Genomic DNA, 19,958 nt, shown 5'->3' on the forward strand with positions numbered 1-19,958 from the left:
GGGTGGCCAACTCCCAAGAGACTCTGATTTACTCACAGTGATTCTACCCCCTTTGGAGGGAGCCAGTGATCTATAAAGTGATCTACCACAGACGTCCAGTGATCTACAGATAGATCATGATCTACCTGTTGGACATGCCTGGTCTACATCATCCAGGCTGAAACCCTCAATGTTTTCTTTCTCTGCCCACTGGCGCACACAGTTGGATGAGAGTCCCCCCTCCTTTCTCACACAGGCTTCACCCTATTGATTGATGATTGGCCATCATCAGCCAGCTCTTAACAGCTTATCTCCTACCTAGGTGGTGCCCTGGTCCGAAAAAACAAGGTTAGCCTGCATAATCAGTGCTTTAACCCTAGCTCCCAGGAATCTATAAAAACACTGATGAGAGTTTAGCTCAAACCTCCGGATGCGTCCTCCCAACAGTTTTATGTAGGTGTTAAATAGCACAGGGGAACAAGATGGAACCTAGAGGCATCCCAACTGCTCTGTACTGGAGCCACTATGAAATCGTACCTGCAGATGGGCAGTGTTGTTCTCATATTCTGCTTGCAGGCTTTCCCCAGGCATTTTGAGAGCAGGGCTGGACTAGAAGGGCCACTGGCCTAATCCAGGTGGCTCTTGTATTGTTTTCAGATGGAGGAATTTGTATCTCACACCAGGGATCATCTCATAACATAAGACATTCCATGAGTCTACAAGGAAAGATGCTTTCCCTAAAATTGGAACTATAGGTTATAATTTCTAGGAGTGATGCCCAATAAATATTAGTCTGATAATAACAAAGATTCCAATTGGCTCTTTGTATAGCAATTTTTTTAAAAAAATGATAGGTGGCAATTTAAGCACAGGTACTTGCAGTATGGGGCCAATTTAAACATTACATGGCAGCAACCATTGGCTGTAAAAAGGATCAGTCTTATAGCAATTTAACCATCAACAAGTAATGTCAGTAGCAAGTGATAACTCACTGCCAGCAGCTAGGAGCTGTAGCATTCCTAGTTCAAATATTACTTCAGTCACAAATCCACTAGGAAGCATTACGTAATCTCTTATCCTTAACCCAAATGCCTTACAGCAATCATGTAAGGATAACTGAAATAAGCAATTTGAGCACTTGGAAATGCACAATATAAATGTTAATTATTAATGTCTAAGCACATTTGAGTGCTTGTATGCCCAAGATGCTAATGTACTACAAAATTGGACAGACAAGCGTGATAAAAGCATTTAAGACCTACTCATTCTCATGGGGAAGAACTTGAGCAGACGAAACAGAGTGATAATTCACAGTAGTAAGGAATGTGTAAATGAGCCTTTACCTTGTATGAAGTGGGACACAGACTGACTGGATTCCCCGTAGTCAGCAATTAAAACATTAAACCATTTTTATCCCATGTCTCCTTCCAATATTCCTTTCATTTCTCTTGAGCCAAAATTGGCTGTAGCTCAAGTGCAATTCCAGGAGCTTAATATGATCTACCTCACCCTATGGCGGCAGTTGGCTGTATCAGCTGTTCTCTCTCTCACACACCTGTCTTCATTAGGAGCCAATAGCAGCTTATGTGTGGCTCTCAATGGTCTCTCAAGCAGGCACTGATGAGGCCGACACCTGTTTAGGTCCATCAGTGCTACTGTATCAAGTGCTCCCACAGCATTCCTTATGCCAAGCTTCCGCAGCTTGTGTTTTGCCCATATATAAGGGCATAGTAGGTACACTTAAAATCACTGCACTCCTAAATCCAGTCCAACACCACTATGCTTGCATAGCGAGAAAAAGACAGTGGCAGATGCTGTCCTCTACATTACACCCTAAGCATTGGTGCTATCAGAAAAAGTACACAATAAAGAAATGGCTTTGTCTGCTTCTTTATTTCAAGTTCACTACATTAAGTAAAACAATAAGGCAACACAGTCATTTTATTATTATTGATAAAGGCAGAGTGTCTCCAGTGCCCTCTAGTGAGGATTCAGTGAGATGTTTCTGCAGAAGTGTGTAATACAGAACAGAGTCCTAAAAGATTAAAAGGAAAAAGCTTCCAATGTATGCCCCGACTTTCCTATATGTTTTGCAAAGAAGCTTCAGGTGTGTATCACTTCAGCACAGCAACAGCGCTCAAAAATGAAGTTCCCAAATATTACTCAGCCAAGAATTATCTTGACAGAATTAAATCAGGGGTTAGTTTGAGTTATTTTAAAAACTGAGATCAGCAGACACTAAACACTACACATTTAAGAATAAACACTGGTTAGACTTCTTAAACTCATGCTTTATATTGTGTATAGTCTACGCAGGTCTTGTGAACATCAAGCTTCTCTTTTTCTTTACATCCATTGCACAAACTGGATAAGGTGCCACCTTCATCCAAATGCTGCCAAACAAATGAAGACTTTTAAAAGACACACCTCTGAACAACTTGCAGTCTACAAGAAAACAGTTTCCCCACAGCCTTGAGTCCATTTACTTTAATCCAAGATGGAAATAAGCATTCCTCTTTCTGTCCGAGGCTACAAAATAAGCTCTCATATTGTAACGCACACCTGTTGACAACAGTATTCAATCACGTGATTTGCACATGCCCCCATTACTCCCAGGCTACAACAGCAGAGCCCCATTCAAAGCACACCTACATCTGTTACATAGTCTGAGAATTATAAGCAGAAAAAGCAGCCGAGTTCCACCATATGCATTTTTCTTCTCAGTAATCTAACAAAAAATATTAGCCAAGAAGTTCGTGTCTCTGCATATCTGCATTTTGTGTCTGTGTGTGTATGCAACACTGCAATGCTGAATTTATGAGTATGGGTGGAAGATTAGAGCCAAGCTCTGGGAATTAGAGTTTACAACCATTTATTTCTTCCATTTGCCACTAACAAAACCTTGTGAAAGCCATTCACTTTTTCTTATAATGGTATGGAAATCAAGTATTAAGTACATTGAGTGCAAGGATGCACAGTGGGCGCTTGTAGCTACTTTCTCAAGAGATTTTAAACTTCAAAGCATACCGAAAGTGATCTCACGTATCAAAATTCTCAGCTATCTTTGGTCATAAACCTATTCCTAAATAAATAATTTAACAAAACACACACAAATGATCCCCACAATGGCACTCCTGCTACAATAAGTACACTACAGCAGCATTTTCATTTATGAACTACCCTAGATCCTGTTCCATTTTTACGCCTGCATCTTCCAATGTAAGAGTGGCAGAAGACCTGCCCTCCTCCCCACACAAACCTGCAGAATATTGGGAGGAGCATTCAAATGCCCTTTTTTTTCTTAAGAGCCTTTCCTTAACAAAGTATGCAGGACATCTTATGAAATATCAACTTCTGGTACATGAGTAAAAGGCCAACAAGTGCTATTTGAAACAGATGGCACATCCAATTGAAGGTGGAAGCAAGAGAACATTATACTGCTGCCGCTGCTTGCTGTTTCACTATAGATGGTGCTACTGCAGCCTTGGAATAATTTTTACTGTGAACAGAACCTACCACAAGGGAGAGAGATGTTGGCATTATGTAATATTAGCTTTGCAAAACCGATGCAGAGAGCGCCAAGTAAGGTCGTTTGCTGGGAAATTCCATGCCGTTTTATCAAGGAGCAATACAAGATGACCAGAGAATGTGCACACAAAGCTTTCTGCTACAAAGCTGACCAAGCGTGGGGGGGGGGGGGACCATCAATTCATAGGTGTTGCAGAGAGGAGAGTCATCCAAGAGTGTGGCTCTTCTCTTCTAATCCGACCTCTGCATCTTTTGGCTGAAATTTGTGTCGTGTGAGCTCATATCTGATGGGAGCCTCTGTGAAGCAGTGCCTTCAGCATTTTGTCAGGATGCATTCTTCTATAGAACAGTGACACAATGTAGTGTGTGGCCATCGTTTAGGTTCCAGTTACAGATGAGTTTCACGGAAGCACAGGGCCCAGGCTGAGCTCCACGTGGTGATTGAGCCAGATGACCTCACAACTCTGATCACTTTCCTCCGTGGGCCGGATAGGAGCAGCAAGGTTTTTGAATTCATGCTTCATCTTAAAGCTCACAGTAACTTCTCCCTCTTCTTTCTGTGGAGTGACCTTGATGAATATCCCAACTTTGTTAGCCTTTCGGAAGGCTATGATGCTGCAAAGGAAGAAGAGAGGTTTTAATATAATTCCACAACACTTCCCTGTGAGCTATGTCGCTAATAAAGTTTATTAGTTGCTTAAGCCAACTAGAATAGCTAGACAGAACTAAGCAAATACATGGACTTGCCCAGTGCTAAAAGATGAGTTCATGGGTATGCCTGAATTTGAATTTTCAAAAAGTAAGAGAAACCCCTCTGAATCAGGCCAAATGCCCCAAAAATCAAGTATCTTGCTTCAAACTGCCAGCCAAATACCTCCAAGAATCCCACAAGCAATTGGAAGAAATTTAAGGACTATCTTAGGAAACATTGCAAAGTTAATGAATGTTAGAACGATGTTGGTTTAGAAAGTAAGTGGTTTCCTGCTATAATGATTAAGTAAAAAGAAAAGAAAGGTTAAAAATTAAATAAAAATTAAGGGAGAGGATTTGCTGAACTTATAATTAGAAATTGGAATACAGAAAGGGGAGGTATGAGGAGGTCGGGGAAGTAAGTTATAAGAAAATAAGGGATTGAAATTATACTTGTTTTTGTCTGTGTTTTGTTTGTATTATTGTTTTTTCTTTTTATATAATTTTTGAAACTTCAATAAATATCTTTAAAAAAAAAGAATCCCACAAGCAAAACACGAAGTCAACAGCCCTCTTTCAAGCCCAGAAACTAGAACTGACACATATTGCCTTCCTAGCAACTAGCATTCAGAGGCATGCCAGCATTGATATATCCCTCCTCCATGAACCTGTCAGATTCCCTTTTAAAGGGATCTAAAGGAAGGCTCTAATTGTTTTACATGAAGCACTTCCTTTTGACTGCCCTGAATTCCCTGCCAATCAATTCCACAGACCACCCCAAGTTCTAGTATTATATTGGGGGTGGGATGTTCTTCAATCAACTACTTTCTAAATTCCAAACTACACAAGCAGAGGAAAATAAATACTGTGCTATCAGTTGCCAACCTGGTCAGAAGCCAACACCATCAACCGCCAATGAATCATGGATGACAAATTGATACACAGGTCTGTAAGATATGGAAAAGCTTACTCAGGATCATCTTGAAAATCTTGAGGCTCTGCCAGCTCGTCATATTCTGCTGCTGCATCTTTGCCAGCCAGGAGTAGCTCTTTGGAAGGAACCACCACCTGAAAAAGAGTTATGTAGAAAAGATGTTTTGCAACAAGTAGCCAATCAACATTCGCCCTGCCTTCCCTGTAGTCTATATAAGTAATGGAGGGGGAGAGATTGCCTGTGGCCAACTGCAAGATACAACACTGGCATGAAAATACCCAATACATCTTCAGTGCATATTACTATCATCATTTATTATATATTTATACCCCGCCCTTCCTCTCAAAAGGAGCCAGGGGAGCAAACATACACAATTTTTAAAAAAAACAACAAACCCCACCTAATATGGCAAACTCCTTAAGTGTTTATGGCATCCACATGGGTACCAATACCATGTGGAAGTTTCTCTTTGCATAGCTACATATAAATCCACCCTAAGTCTTCAATGACAGATGGCTATTTATAGGAGCATACAATCAGTGTAGCTTCCAGCACAGCATCAAAGTATGGCCCAGAATCTATGCTGGGAAGAAGCTGCAGTACCTTAGCAGTACTACTGGTGTCATCAGGATCACCTTCCTCACACTCTTTCAGTGTCACATGAGTGAGATTTTCCACTGGATTGGTGAGAGTTAGAAGAACTTGACTCTCCTGTGCAAATGACAGACACACAAAGGAAAAGATCACTCTCAGTAAAAATATTGCACCCTGTTTTTATGCTGTTGCAAAAAACACATTCCTGCCTTCCACTGATGCCTCTAAAATTCACAAATTTATCACATTTAAAAAACAGCTAGTCTTCCAGTCATTCAGTTAGTGATTTAGTTAGTGTTCATATTTGTCATAGCAAGCATTATATTGCAAAATGCATTCCCTCCTATATACATGAAAAGGAGTTGTGCTTCGAGATGGTGCTGTTTTAAATGTCATCCAATTATTCGGGAGTGGGGAGACTTTTAGTTGATTAAAGATCTCCCCAGTTCATTCATCCAATCAAATAAACATCAGTTGCGGCTCTTCTGAAACTACGGCTTGCTCAAACCATGATTTGGTGTGGTGTCTTAAATTGAGCCAAGGTTATAAAAAATAATGCACTCAATATGAAAAGCTATATAAAATAAATAAAAAAGTTGGTTTAACACTCACTCACATGCAACCTTTAAAACTCCCAGCTCCCAGGAAGCCCAACCATCATAGCCTATTGTCATAAATGATGGGAGTTGCAGCCCAACAACTCTGGAGGGAGACTGGTCCCCATCCCTAGTTTAAAATCCCACCTCTAGAAAGACTGATCAAAATACACGAGAACAAACCTTCATATAGCGCAGATTAGGAATAGACATGATTCTCACTTCTGGGATATAGTTGCTACAATACAAATAAAAGAAAGTAAATAGCAAATTCAAGTATAAACCCAACGTCTCTAGACTTCGGACTGCACTTTCACTTTTTAGATATCTGGCTTACCTTTCAATCCAGAATGGGTTCTTAAGATGGTGATGTTTTAAAAAGCGGGAAAGGTAGATGACTATGAGCACAACATGGTTTAATTTTTTAAAAAGGGAACTGTACTGTAGATTAGCTACAACTTCCAAAGTTTTAACTGAGATTAAATGAGAACATGGGGCCAGGCGGTTTAAATGACATTTCAGAACTGGGGTTTGTAAACCAAGTAGCCCTCTGTACATAGACCATTATGTACCTGCATGTAGAAGATAAGTCACTAGTGTGTCAGAGGGAAGGCTAGACTAGATCCCTGTTCTCTGATATCCCAGTTTGCTATGTACTGTGATTTCTGTTTTAGGAGCTCTCACCTACAGTCTGAAGTGGAACAACTCAGGAGAGAATAGAGACCCAACCGTAAGTGTCATAGATTGTTGCTCCCACCCATATCCAAAATACTTACACAGCTACCAGCTGAATTTTGAATTTGATGGATGTAGGGTTGAACTCTGGTTTACTCAAATTGTGTTCACATTTCTAGGGAAAACAAACATTAACAAAATGTGTGGCCAAACAGCAGACAACAGCCTACAACTACAAATGCTACCACTGAGCCAATTTTTTTAAAAAAGAAACACCAAAAGCAGTAGAAGTAGAGACTAACATATTTTTCAGAAAAATCTACATACCCGGCACCGAAGGGAGCGTTTGATCAGCAGATGCTTATGACGTGGGTAAAGTTGAGAAGCACAGATTGGCTGGAAGTCTGGCTGGAGGAGGCGCTGTCGGAGGGTTGTCACTGTTCATAGTACAGAAAGTTAACAACAACAAAAAATCAGTTTTGAGCAATATGGAAGAGGGATCACCACCTGAACACATTAAGCTGGGGCAGGAGATCAAAATAGATATGCTAAGAGCTACTACCTTCTGTCAGATTGATTGGTCGTGTGTAATAGTCCTCAGGCAAAGGCTCCACTTCCTCCACAGCTTGAGCAGGTTCAATTTTTATCTCCTTCTGGTCCTCTCCATCTTTCAGCCTGAGGCAAAAAAGAAAGCAGCTGCTTAGGATAATCAGAAAGTTGCTTAGAAGTAACTGAGCACAGTAAAACCTCAATAATATTACAATTACTGGCTAAATTAAAACTTTCGCAGAGCAACTGTAAGCAAGTTGCTGATTGACATTCAGACTTCCTTACAACACCTAGAACAATGACACAGGGCTACGGAGAATGAGTGGGAGAGAGAACTTGCTCAGCCAGGTGAAGGTGAAAATTGATGTGCTTTTCAAAACCATTTCTTGAAATTTCCCCATCTTTAAGATAATACCATAAATGAGATCGGCATGTAAATATTATAAAGAAAAAGTTATCAACATTCACTAGCCTTAATTGTCACTAGTTCTGCAATCCTTAAATGCCACACCCTTAAAAAAAACTTCTTAAGAACAGCTGTTCTAGGGATTAGAGGATTAACAACAAGAAAAAACCCAGAAAGGGACAAAAAAGCAGATTCTATTTAATGCTGTCCCATTTATGGAGGCTCCTTGATCCAGAGAAGGCTTCTGCTAACAGAAGGGGAAGGGAGGCAATTTCCACAAATTCCTCCTCTCTCTTATTTTTTGTTTAGTTAATAACATTTATATAGTGCTTGCTTGTAATAAAACTTCTAAGCAGTTTACAAAAATATACAGTCCTCCATGCCACCTCTTTTAACAAAGAGCTGAAGAGGGAAGGTGGAGTCAGAAAAAAACAAAAAACGCTACATACATAGGAAAAGAAAGAAAGAAAACCAACCCACAGCAGGGGTGGGGTGAGCTGTTCAGTGAACAATTTAGAATGGAAAATGGTTGACACAGAAAAGGATTAAGCATAGTTCCCCTCACTCCCTGCTTTCAACCTTTCCCTCACAAAATGGCTTTTATCAAGCTACACAGAACTGCATTGCTGAAATCCCAAGGCAAACCGTCCAGAGTTCAGACTCGCGAAGCACACAGGGGCTTACTTCCAACAACACATGCACAGGGAACTTGAAAGAGAGCCACACCATACATTTAAGGCACATCCGATGCACATTACTGTACCCCAACAATCTTGACATAGATATAATTCCCAGCACCCTTAACAAACTGTAGCTCCCAGGATTCTTTGGGGGAAGCCATGTGTTTTAAATATGCACCAAATACATGGTGTGGATATGCAAAAAGCACCTGAGTTTGTTTCCTCTGAAGACAAGGTCAACAGCAAAGAGGTAGAATGAGCAAATGCTTCTGGGTTTGCAAGAAAAGATGACGCCCACAGTACACTAGCTGTGTACTGCACTAGCACAGATCAATCTCAGGCGCAAAACTTAAGGGAAAAGACTGGTAGCAGTCACACTGTTGTGTAAAACAAAGCAGAAGGTTTAGGCACAACTGTGAAGTACACATCAGTGCCAAAGCACACTCCAAACTGAGCAATGGACCTCTTCTTCTTTTTTAAAAAAAGGGGGGAACAGACTCCTCCTGAATATAAGCTGCAGAGGGAGACTCTGGATCACTCTTGGCAGTCTGCAGGCAATTTATTTGCACCTTAGATGAGCAGCAATTGGCAAGCTTGTGAAATTACATCATTTCACCTCTCGTCATACATATAAAAAGGGCTAGCACTCACGAAAGTCCTGTGAGGGCACTGATAGGGGCCCCGGGCCTCTGACGCTGGAGCCGGGTTCCAAGGCCATACTTGTCCTAGGAAAGAAGTATGCAAGGAAAGTTAGGTCTGTTGATTGTAACAAGTTCAGGTGGTTTCTGACAGCTTGAGGGGCATAAGGGATCAAGCATGCGCACACACGCACACACAAAGGCAATGCATATGGTTTTCTATCTCTGTTCAAATGAATTTTTAGTAGCTTGGTTAATAAAATAAAATAATTGATCAAATGCTGGAAGAGGGACGCAGCATGCTACTGAAACAACCCTATTTTTAAAAACCTCCTACCCTGACCTATTTTCATGTGATGCTCCAATGGATACTCCACTTGACAGCTAATGTAGCTTGCTCAGAGTGTAACTGTTCTCATAATGGGTATAATTTTGTGACAAAAATATATTTGACTACAGTTAAGACACCATTGGACAGAAAGAAATAGTTGTGATAATGGTATGACACTCTACAGCTCAGATTAACTACCATCAGGCAAGGTATTCACTGACAAGTTGCTACAATTCAACTAGTAACAAATATATAGAACAGTATCAACCATAAAGAAACAGCATGGTTGGATATATAGCTGAACTTTCCTAGTCATGCTGGCTGGGGCTGTAAGTCCAACCACATCTGGAGGCACCAAGTTGGCTACTCTTGTACTAGAGCACTGCACCAAGAGCCTACCCAACAGAGAAGACTTGCACAAATATTTATTTGCACACCTGTTTCCATCCACTCACAGTTCTTTGGATTCAGTGTTATCCTATAACCACCCTGCAATTCAGGTCACTAGATTTCCAATCAACATACAGGAAAACAGAGAAACAAAGATTTAGCCAATGCTACTCTGGAAATCATTGGCTGTAGGGGTCGTGGGATGGGGATTTCAACTGAAAATTTCCCAGGAAGCAGTCCTGTTACATCCTGTGTCATTTTTTATGGCGGTGGTGCATGTCATTTTAGGAAGAAGGAACACGCACTTGGAGAAAAAATGGTGTATGGTGGTACCTCCGGTTGCAGACGGGATCCGTTCCGGAGGTCCAGTCGGATCCTGAGGTTTCCACAACCTGAGCACAATCTGTGCATGCATGCGTGGTGAAACCTGGTAAAATACTTCCAGGTTTGCCACATGCACATCCCGAAATGTACGTAACCAGAGGGTTACATTAACGGAGGTTCGACTGTACTTCTTTCTACCTGTATGACCTATGATATTACATCTAAGTCAGAGAATACTTCTAATAATGACTGTTGCTTAAGAGACAGACATAATACAAAAAAAAAGCTTTGACGTTTTAAACTGTAAACCAGCATTGTTGTAGACAGCAATACAGATGCACATATTTTAGGAGAGCATAGCTTTGGGGGTGGGGGATTACATGAGCAGGGATCAAACACCCCCAAAGAAAGGACCTGAATATAAGTAGTGCCCCTACACCAGAAAATCCTGCTGGGGCATTAAACAGAGTCCAGACCATCAAAAAAGTACTCTGCCCACATACCCAGCTGGTTCGCACATCACATCAAGCTGGTTTATGGATTAATCATACAAATCCCACCTGACTGCAGCTCAAGTCCCAATGTGGCTTCTTCCTTCCACAAGCTATAGTATGGCTTGTCATGTTGCCTGAACCCAAAGTTACTTACAGGCAGTGAGCTAGAAATAAACCAAGAACAAATCTTAGTTGATCTCTAGCTTGCTGCTAGAGACATCACAGCAAATCAAAATATGGTTTGCGTTGGGGGTGAAGCCGCAAAGGGACTTGGGCAGTATAAGGGAAGACATGTTCACAATTAAACCGTGGTTTAAGATAAACTGAGGCTTAGCATGTATGAACCAGCTCACTCTGTTAGCAGGGACTTGAACCGGCAAACATCATTCTTTATATGGACAATGAAAATGTACTCAAAGTCCATAGCAATAGGTCTACCAACCTTGCCCACTCATTAACTGTATGCAATCTGGACTTCAACTGTAGTACTACAAGCACATCCAAGACCAGAAGGCTGAGTACACTAAATACTGACATACCAGTAGAACACAAGTGGTTTCAAAGGTTTTAACGCTATCAGAAACTGAAGGGACTTACCACTACATGTATAGTGTGTTGCTGCGGAGAGCCCCCAAATTAGCAGCAGGTAGCAACGGAGACAAGAAAAAAGCAGCAATAAAGACAAAAGCAAATGCACAGAGCAAGCAGGTTATACGGGTATCCAAGAGGTAGGAAGCATATGCAAAAATATTCAGCTAAGCAAAAAGTAAGCCTTTCAAATGACACAGGCTGCACAGCTGAAAACTGAAATGAAATATTGTCACATCTTATGATTTCTAGCACTTAGCAAGTTTGTGCTGACTATGAGCTAGGCAAGCAAATACTTAGTGACAAATATTTAGTCAGTATAATAAAACTGAAAGCAGGAGCATCTTGGCCTAGCTGTTTTCCAGCCCTGACAAATGCTTGCTCTTCTTAATACAATCCTGGGTTACTTGAGGGATTTCAAATGACAGGTGTCTACATTTTGGTAGTGGACAATATCCCTTAATAAACTGCAAAACACTCTGAAATCTTTCTATACACAGATGCTTGGAACTTGTTCTTGGAAGATTATTGATCTGACATGGTTCCAACAAACTCTGAAGATTTTTGTTTGTTTTGTTTGCTTGCTTCTTTTTTACAAGTCTCAACTAAAAACAACATTTATGCCCTTGAAGCTTAAAAAACTGTCTTCTGATTTTGCCCAAGAGCTCCAGAATTCTGTATTGTTGTCCTAGCTCACCGAAAAAGCAAGGGGCATGTAGGGTCTGCGTCGAACCAACTTTTTACGATCCCTCTCCATCTTCTCCTTCTGAGCCAGCTGTTGATAATACTCGACCAGTTTGTTAATCTGATTAGAAAGGAACGTCAGTTTAAGATGTGAACTGGAAGAAAAGCTGTTCCTGGTAAAGTAAAGGTTAAACAAAATGGTGGATATACTTGGGGGGGGTGTCCCTTTTTGTTTTTTCCTTAGTTGAGCTGCAGCAGCAGCTTCTTGCCCAACTCCTGACATCAGTTAACTGACCCAGTTAGCTAGCAGTGCCATGCACATCCTAACAATTTTACCCACTGCTCTTTCCTCAGAGAAACTGAAAAAAGAAGCTTGCATTACATCATATCCTACTCTTAGGTGGAGATGGGCCAGACAGACAAGAAGGCCAGCAGGAAATAGAGCTCTCGTTCTCAAATAACTACTCTGAACAGAGTAATTCATGTTAGTGGCAGTGCATCTGTATGAGAAGGCTCAAATCAGTGTAGTATATTGGAGCTGGGGAAAGATGCTGACCTCTGCATGACACAAGGTCTGTGCCAATTCCTGATGACTGCTAGTTTAAACTGCATTCCAGCAGCTAATGAGGTCAATGTAGGTGGGCCACTTCTCAAAGAATGCATGTTGTGGAAAACGGCTTGGACTACTTGGTTATGTTTTGCTCACCATAATGTCATCCCCAGCCCCCGTTCGATGCTAAAGTGCTAAATCAATTGGGGAAAGATGCAGTCTAGCCTCAACCATGCAGGACTCATTCTTTCAAGTTTAATTAAATGTTGATTCTCTTCTGTGAGTTAAGAGATAGACAAGAGCAGACCCAACACAAAGACTCTTCTTTTTCAGGCTACTCTATGAAAGAAAAAGCAATTCCTTTCACGTACCTTCTGAGTATGAGGATTTTCTGGCTCCTGCCAACCTCCACTGGCTGCAACACAACAAAGCAATTTTTAAAAGGCTGGTGGGTGTGGGGGGAGGGAGAGAGAGATCATACATGCACTGGACAGAGAAAATGAAACATATCCAAAATTACTGCCTGCTTCTCTCCTCCTCTCATCTAACTCAGACCACGGTTCATTAAATCTGGTATTATTAGTATCAATGTGTCAGATACCAAAAGCTTAAAGTTCTTCTGCATCACAAGCTGAAAATGGCAGAACTGCATAATATAGCAGCAAAGATGTGTTTTCTATACTTGTGTCTGAAGGTCAACATGAATGCAGGGGCACAGAGAAATATTTGTAGGAAATTACTGACAGGCGAGAGAGATGTTGAACCCATTTAACACCCACATATTTTCACCTACAAATGCCCCCTTTACTTGAGAATAATTCCCCTACCCAGACTATTCTGGGTTTTAGAATTCAGCTAGGCAAAACACAGTAGAAACATAGCTAGGGGTGCAGAAGATATTTCCAGGGTGGGGGAGAATAATGCACCCTTCCTTCCACTATATATACATGGTAAATAATACTACAGCATGAAAAATGTTACAACACATGAAATTTCTACTTATATTTATACTGAAAGCCCATGAAGAAGTCCCATTGCATAGGCCAGTGGTGGTCAAACTTGGCCCTCCAGCTGTTTTTGGACTACAACTCCCATCAACCCTAGCTAACAGGACCAGTGGCCAGGGATGATGGGAATTGTAGTCCCAAAACAGCTGGAAGGCAAAGTTTGGCCACCACTGGCATAGGCAGAAGTTCTTGTGTTAACGGGACAACTTTGTGGGATACAACCCGCTTTTTTTTTGCTTAGTTTATGCAGCCTGTGAGCAAACAGTACTCCAAGGACATAGGCACGCATCCTCAGAGCTCAATTCTGACTATTTTGGTAGCATAATAATAACACCATTCACCAATGGAAGCTAACCTCTATAAGCTCTTCACACAGCCCTACTTATCTTCCCAGCTCTTAGTATTGAATTACAAAAACAACACTCCACATTCTAATTAAGGCTGCATGCAAAACATGTCATGAAAAAGTTTTCTAACAACACTTGCAATATTCATCTGAAAACAAATGCAACTCACCAACTGATTTATCTGCCATGCCAACATCTCTGGAAGTCCAGCGGCAAAAGCCACAGGCCAGGTAATAAGCCTTCTTCATTGTGGTCTTGGCTGGGTCATCAGGCAGCGGAGCAGGGATGCTTGTTGCTCGGGTAGAGAGTGTGTGCATACAGCAAGGACAGTCAAAACAGTTAGCACACCTGAACAGGGAGAGACCAGCATGGAAGTTTGACTCAAGTTTGTACTTGAACACCAGGGATTATACCTGCTGTTCAAGGCTCCTGATTTTCTGTTTTATAACTCAGAAATTGCCTCTGACAAGTTTTAAAAAAACCAAATTCTTTCCAAAGGTGTTACTATGAAAGAAAGGACTTAACAGAATCAGTCAACAAAAAACAAAGTAACCCATTTCATTCCACTTCCATCACCCTTTGCGAAAGGGCACAAAACATGCTGCAGGCAAAGTTTCAAATCTGGTCACAGTAAACATTCAAGATTCCACAAGTGCTCTGATCCACTCTGCATGTATTTCACAGAAATTCACAAAAGCATAGGTGTCAATGTACGACAGATGTAAATTCATTCTGAAAGCCTTATTACAGCATGGGAGATCACCAACAATTCCAGTGTGCTTTTCTTGTGATTTCACAAAAAAACGCATTTAGAGTGTGAAAAGGAAACAGGCTCGTGCTCAAGTGTAAATTATTGCAACAATATTTCTCCAGTACTGTCAGTAGTTAGCAGTGCAGACTATAAACAGAGTGCTAAGTCAAACACACAAAAGCACTTTCCTCATCACAATGAGATCACATTGTAAATAAAATCCTTACTTAGAGGATTTTCAAAATTGTTTCAGATTCTTACTAAGGTGCTGTGGACAAGTATACACTGATAGAAGGGAGACTATCCTAAAGCATGAGAAAAGTATTGAGTAAGGTGAGAATCACAGAAGTAGCATGTAGTCTTACCTATTCTTCTTTAGCTTGGCTTCAGCTGATGGCATATTTTCCAGGCAACTGGGACAATAGTGAGAATCCACCTTAAAAAAATACAAAAAGACCTTTTTCATTTTGCACCATTATCCTTCACCAGATACTTTTCCAATAGAAAAAAACCCCACAACTTTTTTTAGGGCTGCACAGCATAGTAGGTAGTTCAAGGTATGAGACATCAAGTCCCCAGTCTGATTCTTACCTTTGTCATGAATTCATCAGATGGCCTTAGGCAAGCCACTCCACCTCAGTTTTAAAGTGGAGTCTGTTAAGGATCCTGGGCATTGTAGCTCTGTGAGTGGGGAAAGCTACAGTTTCCAGGATTCTTTGGAGGAAGTCATGCATAAGTACACAGCCTTATACCTCTTTACTTACAGAGTAGTTATAATGAATACAAAGATTCCTTTATAAGGAATGTGAAATGTTGTCAACCCCCCAAAACACTAAAAAGTATCATCATCTTAAAACTGAGATGTCTGGGGAATTTCTTGACCTAAACACAAAAAATTATTTTCAAACAACAGACAAACTGTTCTGGCAAAGTTATTCAGTTTTCTAATGCCCAGGAACTAAGCCAAATATGATTACTGTCTTACTATTCAGATGGAATTTAACAGTATGTTGCTGAACTATGTGCTAACAACCTTCCACACTGCCACTCTCACAGATATCATCATCTATATTATTCTGAACACTGGTGGAAATAACTGAGCAAATAATTTCTTGTTCACACTAAAGTACTTTATTTCCAACTTGTCTGAATCTTCAGTCCTTCCAGAATAACATAATGCTACTTCTTGAGACATTGTACATTTTAAAGATCATTTATAAGCAAAGGGGCACATTACAAACAAATGCATGTAATAAAACCCCACCTTTAAAAGAATCACCAAAGAAGGGGAGTGCCTAATTTCTTCCATAACCCTTAAGAATAAAACAGCTTTACTAGACTGATTTTGAATGGACAATCATTGGGGACAGTCAAATACACAGACTACTTCACCCCCCTGAGTCTGTTTTTCAGCTTTTCAGCTTTGTTTATGCATTTGCATGGAGCTTGACCCTTGCTTACTCAGGGTTCATACACCAGAACAAGGCATATCAGAATTCAATACCCACTTATTAAATAGGTCTTATATATGAGTAGACATGTATAGAATTGCATTGCAAGGCATTCAAAAATAAACATTTCAGTTTTAATAATCTTAGTTAAATCCAGCGTAAATTAGGATTTCTGCACAGGAGCAAATATTCAGATCAGGAACTGTTAATAAAATTATGTTAGTTTTTCAGAACATCAGTTCCATTTATGTATATTTTTAAAAGGTCATCAAATTCAAGCCATGTATCCAATGTTTTATTCAAACAAAAAATTCTCAGTATAGAATCCTGTATCTTGCAACATCCACAGACCTATAATAAAGAGGAATGCTTCCATTATCCCAAATGAAATCAATTATCATAATTTAGCAATGAATTAATTTTTTAGCTAAAGAATAGATGAAAATGAAGAAATGTCTAGGTGTGAATGAGGACAAAGAAACCAACTCAGCTCTGAATCAACTGGGTATCAATACAGGGGATACAATGTATCTGCATATACAAATTGAAAAACTAATTTAATAGTTATTACCTCTTCATAAACTATTCTGAGATTTATAGTTCAGTAAAGGAACCTTTGGACTTCTAGCAGAGAAAATTCAGCAACCTTGTCAAAGAACAATTCCAAGGATTCTTTCATGAATCAGAACTGGAATAAAACCCATAAATTGATCGTGTAGATATACCCTTTGGATTATTTGGCCTGAAATGTGTTCACTTTCTTCTGAGAGCACATACTGACTTGATGTATGGGAATCTCACATTCATTTCAACATAATGAAGAGATTTGTTCGGTAACCTTTTCTGATGACAGGACAAAGCAGGTTTTCGGCTGTTCTAGTCACAGCGTTTGATGCATATCAACAATGCTAATGCTGTTCTCACTCTTCTTAGCTATACAGAACTGGTGAAAAACTGTGATATGTGAATTACCTGCCACTGTCTTTCTCCATCTTTTACATAAACACAGGAACACAGAAAGGTAAGGATATCTGTATATCTAAGCCTGTATGCTCTATTGTGACCAACAGTGTTTCTCTTAACAGGAGAAGTCTTCCCCATCACTTGCCACCTAATCCTTTTAACTGGAGATGCCAGGGACTGAACTTGGGTCCTTCTATAGGTACAGCATGTGCTCCACCACTGACCTAGGCTTTACAAATGAATTCCCAACCTATCACATTGGCATCTATAGTTTATAAACTTGAATAGAAGAGGTAAGGCTTACCTACACTCATCTAAAATGTTATTGCAGTGGGTTTTTTATATATACTGAAAGACTGTGAAATAATACAGATGTTCTTTACACAAGTCTAAGTTATCATGAAAAGAACACTGGACCAAGGTGTGGGCAGGCAGGCAGGCAGGTGTGACTTGTGAACAGAGTTGCAACTTCAGCCCCCAACTATGCCAAAATTAGGTGCAGAAGCAGGCTCTAATCTTTAGACATTTGTTAAGCCAAAGTCACAAAGCAGCATGGCGTTTTAAAAGTTTTACAGCTACTTTACTTATTTTGATGTTCTAACAAAGTAAAACATGTGTCCAGGCCTATTTAGTAATCTTATGGTCAAGGTAGAAGCTGCACTCAGGTTGGCACACTATGAACTGGCTGTCTCCATTCTCTACAGCTTAAAAGGGCGAAAAAGATTTAAGAGTGAAAAGAATTCAGCTAAGATATAAATGACCATTCTGTGTAACAAGAAAATTCAGTGTCAAACTCCCTGGGTGGTACTCAACCAGGTTTCACCCAGAGTAAATTAATGGACACATCTCAGTTATGTTCATTAATTTCAACCGGTCTGCTATGAGTAAAACATAGCTGAATACCACCCTCTACATCCAAATAAACTGGGGGAAAGAAGACAGAATTTTTAAGACAATCAATTAGAGGTTGTGATAGGAGTGGCTAATCAGAAAATGACTTGGCTAATCAGAAGAGAAAGAAACTGGTTTCTCCACATCCATCATTCAGCCCAGACACTGAGGTCCAGGCCGAAGGGCCTTCTGGCGGTTCCCTCACTGCAAGATGTGAGGTTACAGGGAAGTAGGCAGAGGGCTTTCTCGGCAGTGGCACCCGCCCTGTGGAACGCCCTCCCATTAAAAGTCAAGGAAATAAACAACTATCTGACTTTTAGAAGACATCTGAAGGCAGCCCTGTTTAGGGAAATTTTTAATGTTTGAAGTTCTATTCTGTTTTTGATGTTCTGTTGAAAGCCGCCCAGAGTGGTTGGGGAAACCCAATCAGATGAGCAGGGTAGAAATAAATAATAATAATAATAATAATAATAATAATAATAATAATAATAATAATAATAATAATAATAAATAATCAGTTGGTAAGATTTATCTGTAATCACTTCTGTGACCTGCACAGAACACAATAAGCTATAGAAATGGAGGGATGGGGCACAAAACTCAAGCACCACACAGGCTGCTAAAAGAACAAATAAGAAGACTGGAAGAGATTTATTTTAATGTGACTATACAGTATAGGAAGCAAAAGGGTAATAAATATGTAGCTAATTATCACCCCCCACACACAGAGAGAGGGAGAGTAACAGCGCCCCACCATGCCTACTGCTTACAAAATGCTATGGGGGTTGTTGTGACTTAACTATCCTGTGCATAACTCAGCTCTGCCAGAACAGAGCAACCGGCAGGCTCACACCACCCCAGGAAGCAACTGAGAGGCTAAGGAGGACTATAATTAACAACACAACTCCAGTGATGCCAGACTATAAAATGAAGAACTGGCATCCCGCGGCAGAGATGAGGGAGAGGGCGACGCTACCTCCACACATCATATATAAATCAAAGAATGATATGGACCCTCCTCCCTCTAATCCATCCATCTCCCCTAACCAACAGAATGAAGCGGAGCAGCGAGTGGCAGCTGGACGGGCCAATCAACGGGCTCTCGAGGCGTTGGATGGGGCGCCCCCCCCCGGTTCTCCAGCCCCCGCCCGGTTTACCTCATGAGAGACGCACTCGAGGGAGCGCAGCTCACTGCAGTAGCGGCAGAAATAGAGCTGCGAGAGCGGCATGCGGATCTCCTTCTCGCCCCGCACCAGGTACGAAACGCGCTCGGACTGCAGCAGCGAAGCCATTTTGGAAAGACGGGGACCAGCCCCAACCTCTCCAGCCGCTCGCCGCACCCAGCCGCCCCGACTTCCGCCACGTGACCCGGAAGAGAACCGCTTGGGCTGGTCGCTTCCGGGTGACGCTCTCTTATCTCCTCCTGGCGTAACGTCATAGGGAGGGGAGATGAAATACTGTACTGTAAATGGATGGTTAAAACAGAAAGATACATAGACCGATAATTTATATTTATTAATTATATATAAAATATTATATTTATGTCTATCTGATTCTAAATTTTAAATTTGATTTCATGGGTGCCACAGAACATGTTTTAACGTTTCTGTACAGAAGCCACAAATTTTACTGCATGATAAAGTCTGTAGCTGTGTATAATATATATATTGTTAAGAGCTGTGTTGTAAGCCACCCTAGGGACATTTCTGTGAAAGGCAGAAATAAATTAGGAAGCGCATCTCAGTCCTAATCTTCTTAATTAGTCCCCCCCCCCCTTTAAATAAAATTTTCGGAATTCCTTCCGATGATCAAGCTGGACACTGTTTAGGACACATAATCCACCCTGAAAACCTCATTATATGCAAAAGCACAACTGAAGACTCGTGTTTACTTTGTCATTTAGCCAGTACCTTAGTTC

General features: G+C 40.7%; 1 protein-coding gene across 2 annotated transcripts; it reads right to left on the reverse strand.

The window, feature by feature from the left end:
* Positions 1-1,853: 1,853 nt before the first annotated feature.
* DCTN4 (dynactin subunit 4) lies at positions 1,854-19,409 on the reverse strand. 2 transcript variants are annotated; one of them, XM_028718291.2, is made up of 14 exons: positions 19,198-19,409; positions 15,101-15,171; positions 14,154-14,332; positions 13,002-13,045; positions 12,094-12,201; positions 11,406-11,426; positions 9,283-9,356; positions 7,559-7,671; positions 7,324-7,433; positions 7,098-7,171; positions 6,505-6,559; positions 5,735-5,842; positions 5,168-5,265; positions 1,854-4,122 (listed from the first exon to the last, which is right to left on the reverse strand). In XM_028718291.2, the coding sequence occupies exons 1-14, from the start codon at positions 19,330-19,332 to the stop codon at positions 3,909-3,911; spliced, it is 1,404 nt and encodes a 467-aa protein (XP_028574124.1). In that variant the 5' UTR covers positions 19,333-19,409; the 3' UTR covers positions 1,854-3,908. The 2 variants fall into 2 exon arrangements, with proteins under 2 accessions (XP_028574124.1, XP_028574125.1); XM_028718292.2 differs by lacking the exon at positions 11,406-11,426 and having other exon boundaries at positions 19,198-19,358.
* Between the last annotated feature and the right edge of the window lie 549 nt (positions 19,410-19,958).

This window comes from Podarcis muralis, chromosome 2 (assembly GCF_964188315.1).
Source record: "Podarcis muralis chromosome 2, rPodMur119.hap1.1, whole genome shotgun sequence".
Classification (NCBI taxonomy): domain Eukaryota; kingdom Metazoa; phylum Chordata; class Lepidosauria; order Squamata; family Lacertidae; genus Podarcis; species Podarcis muralis.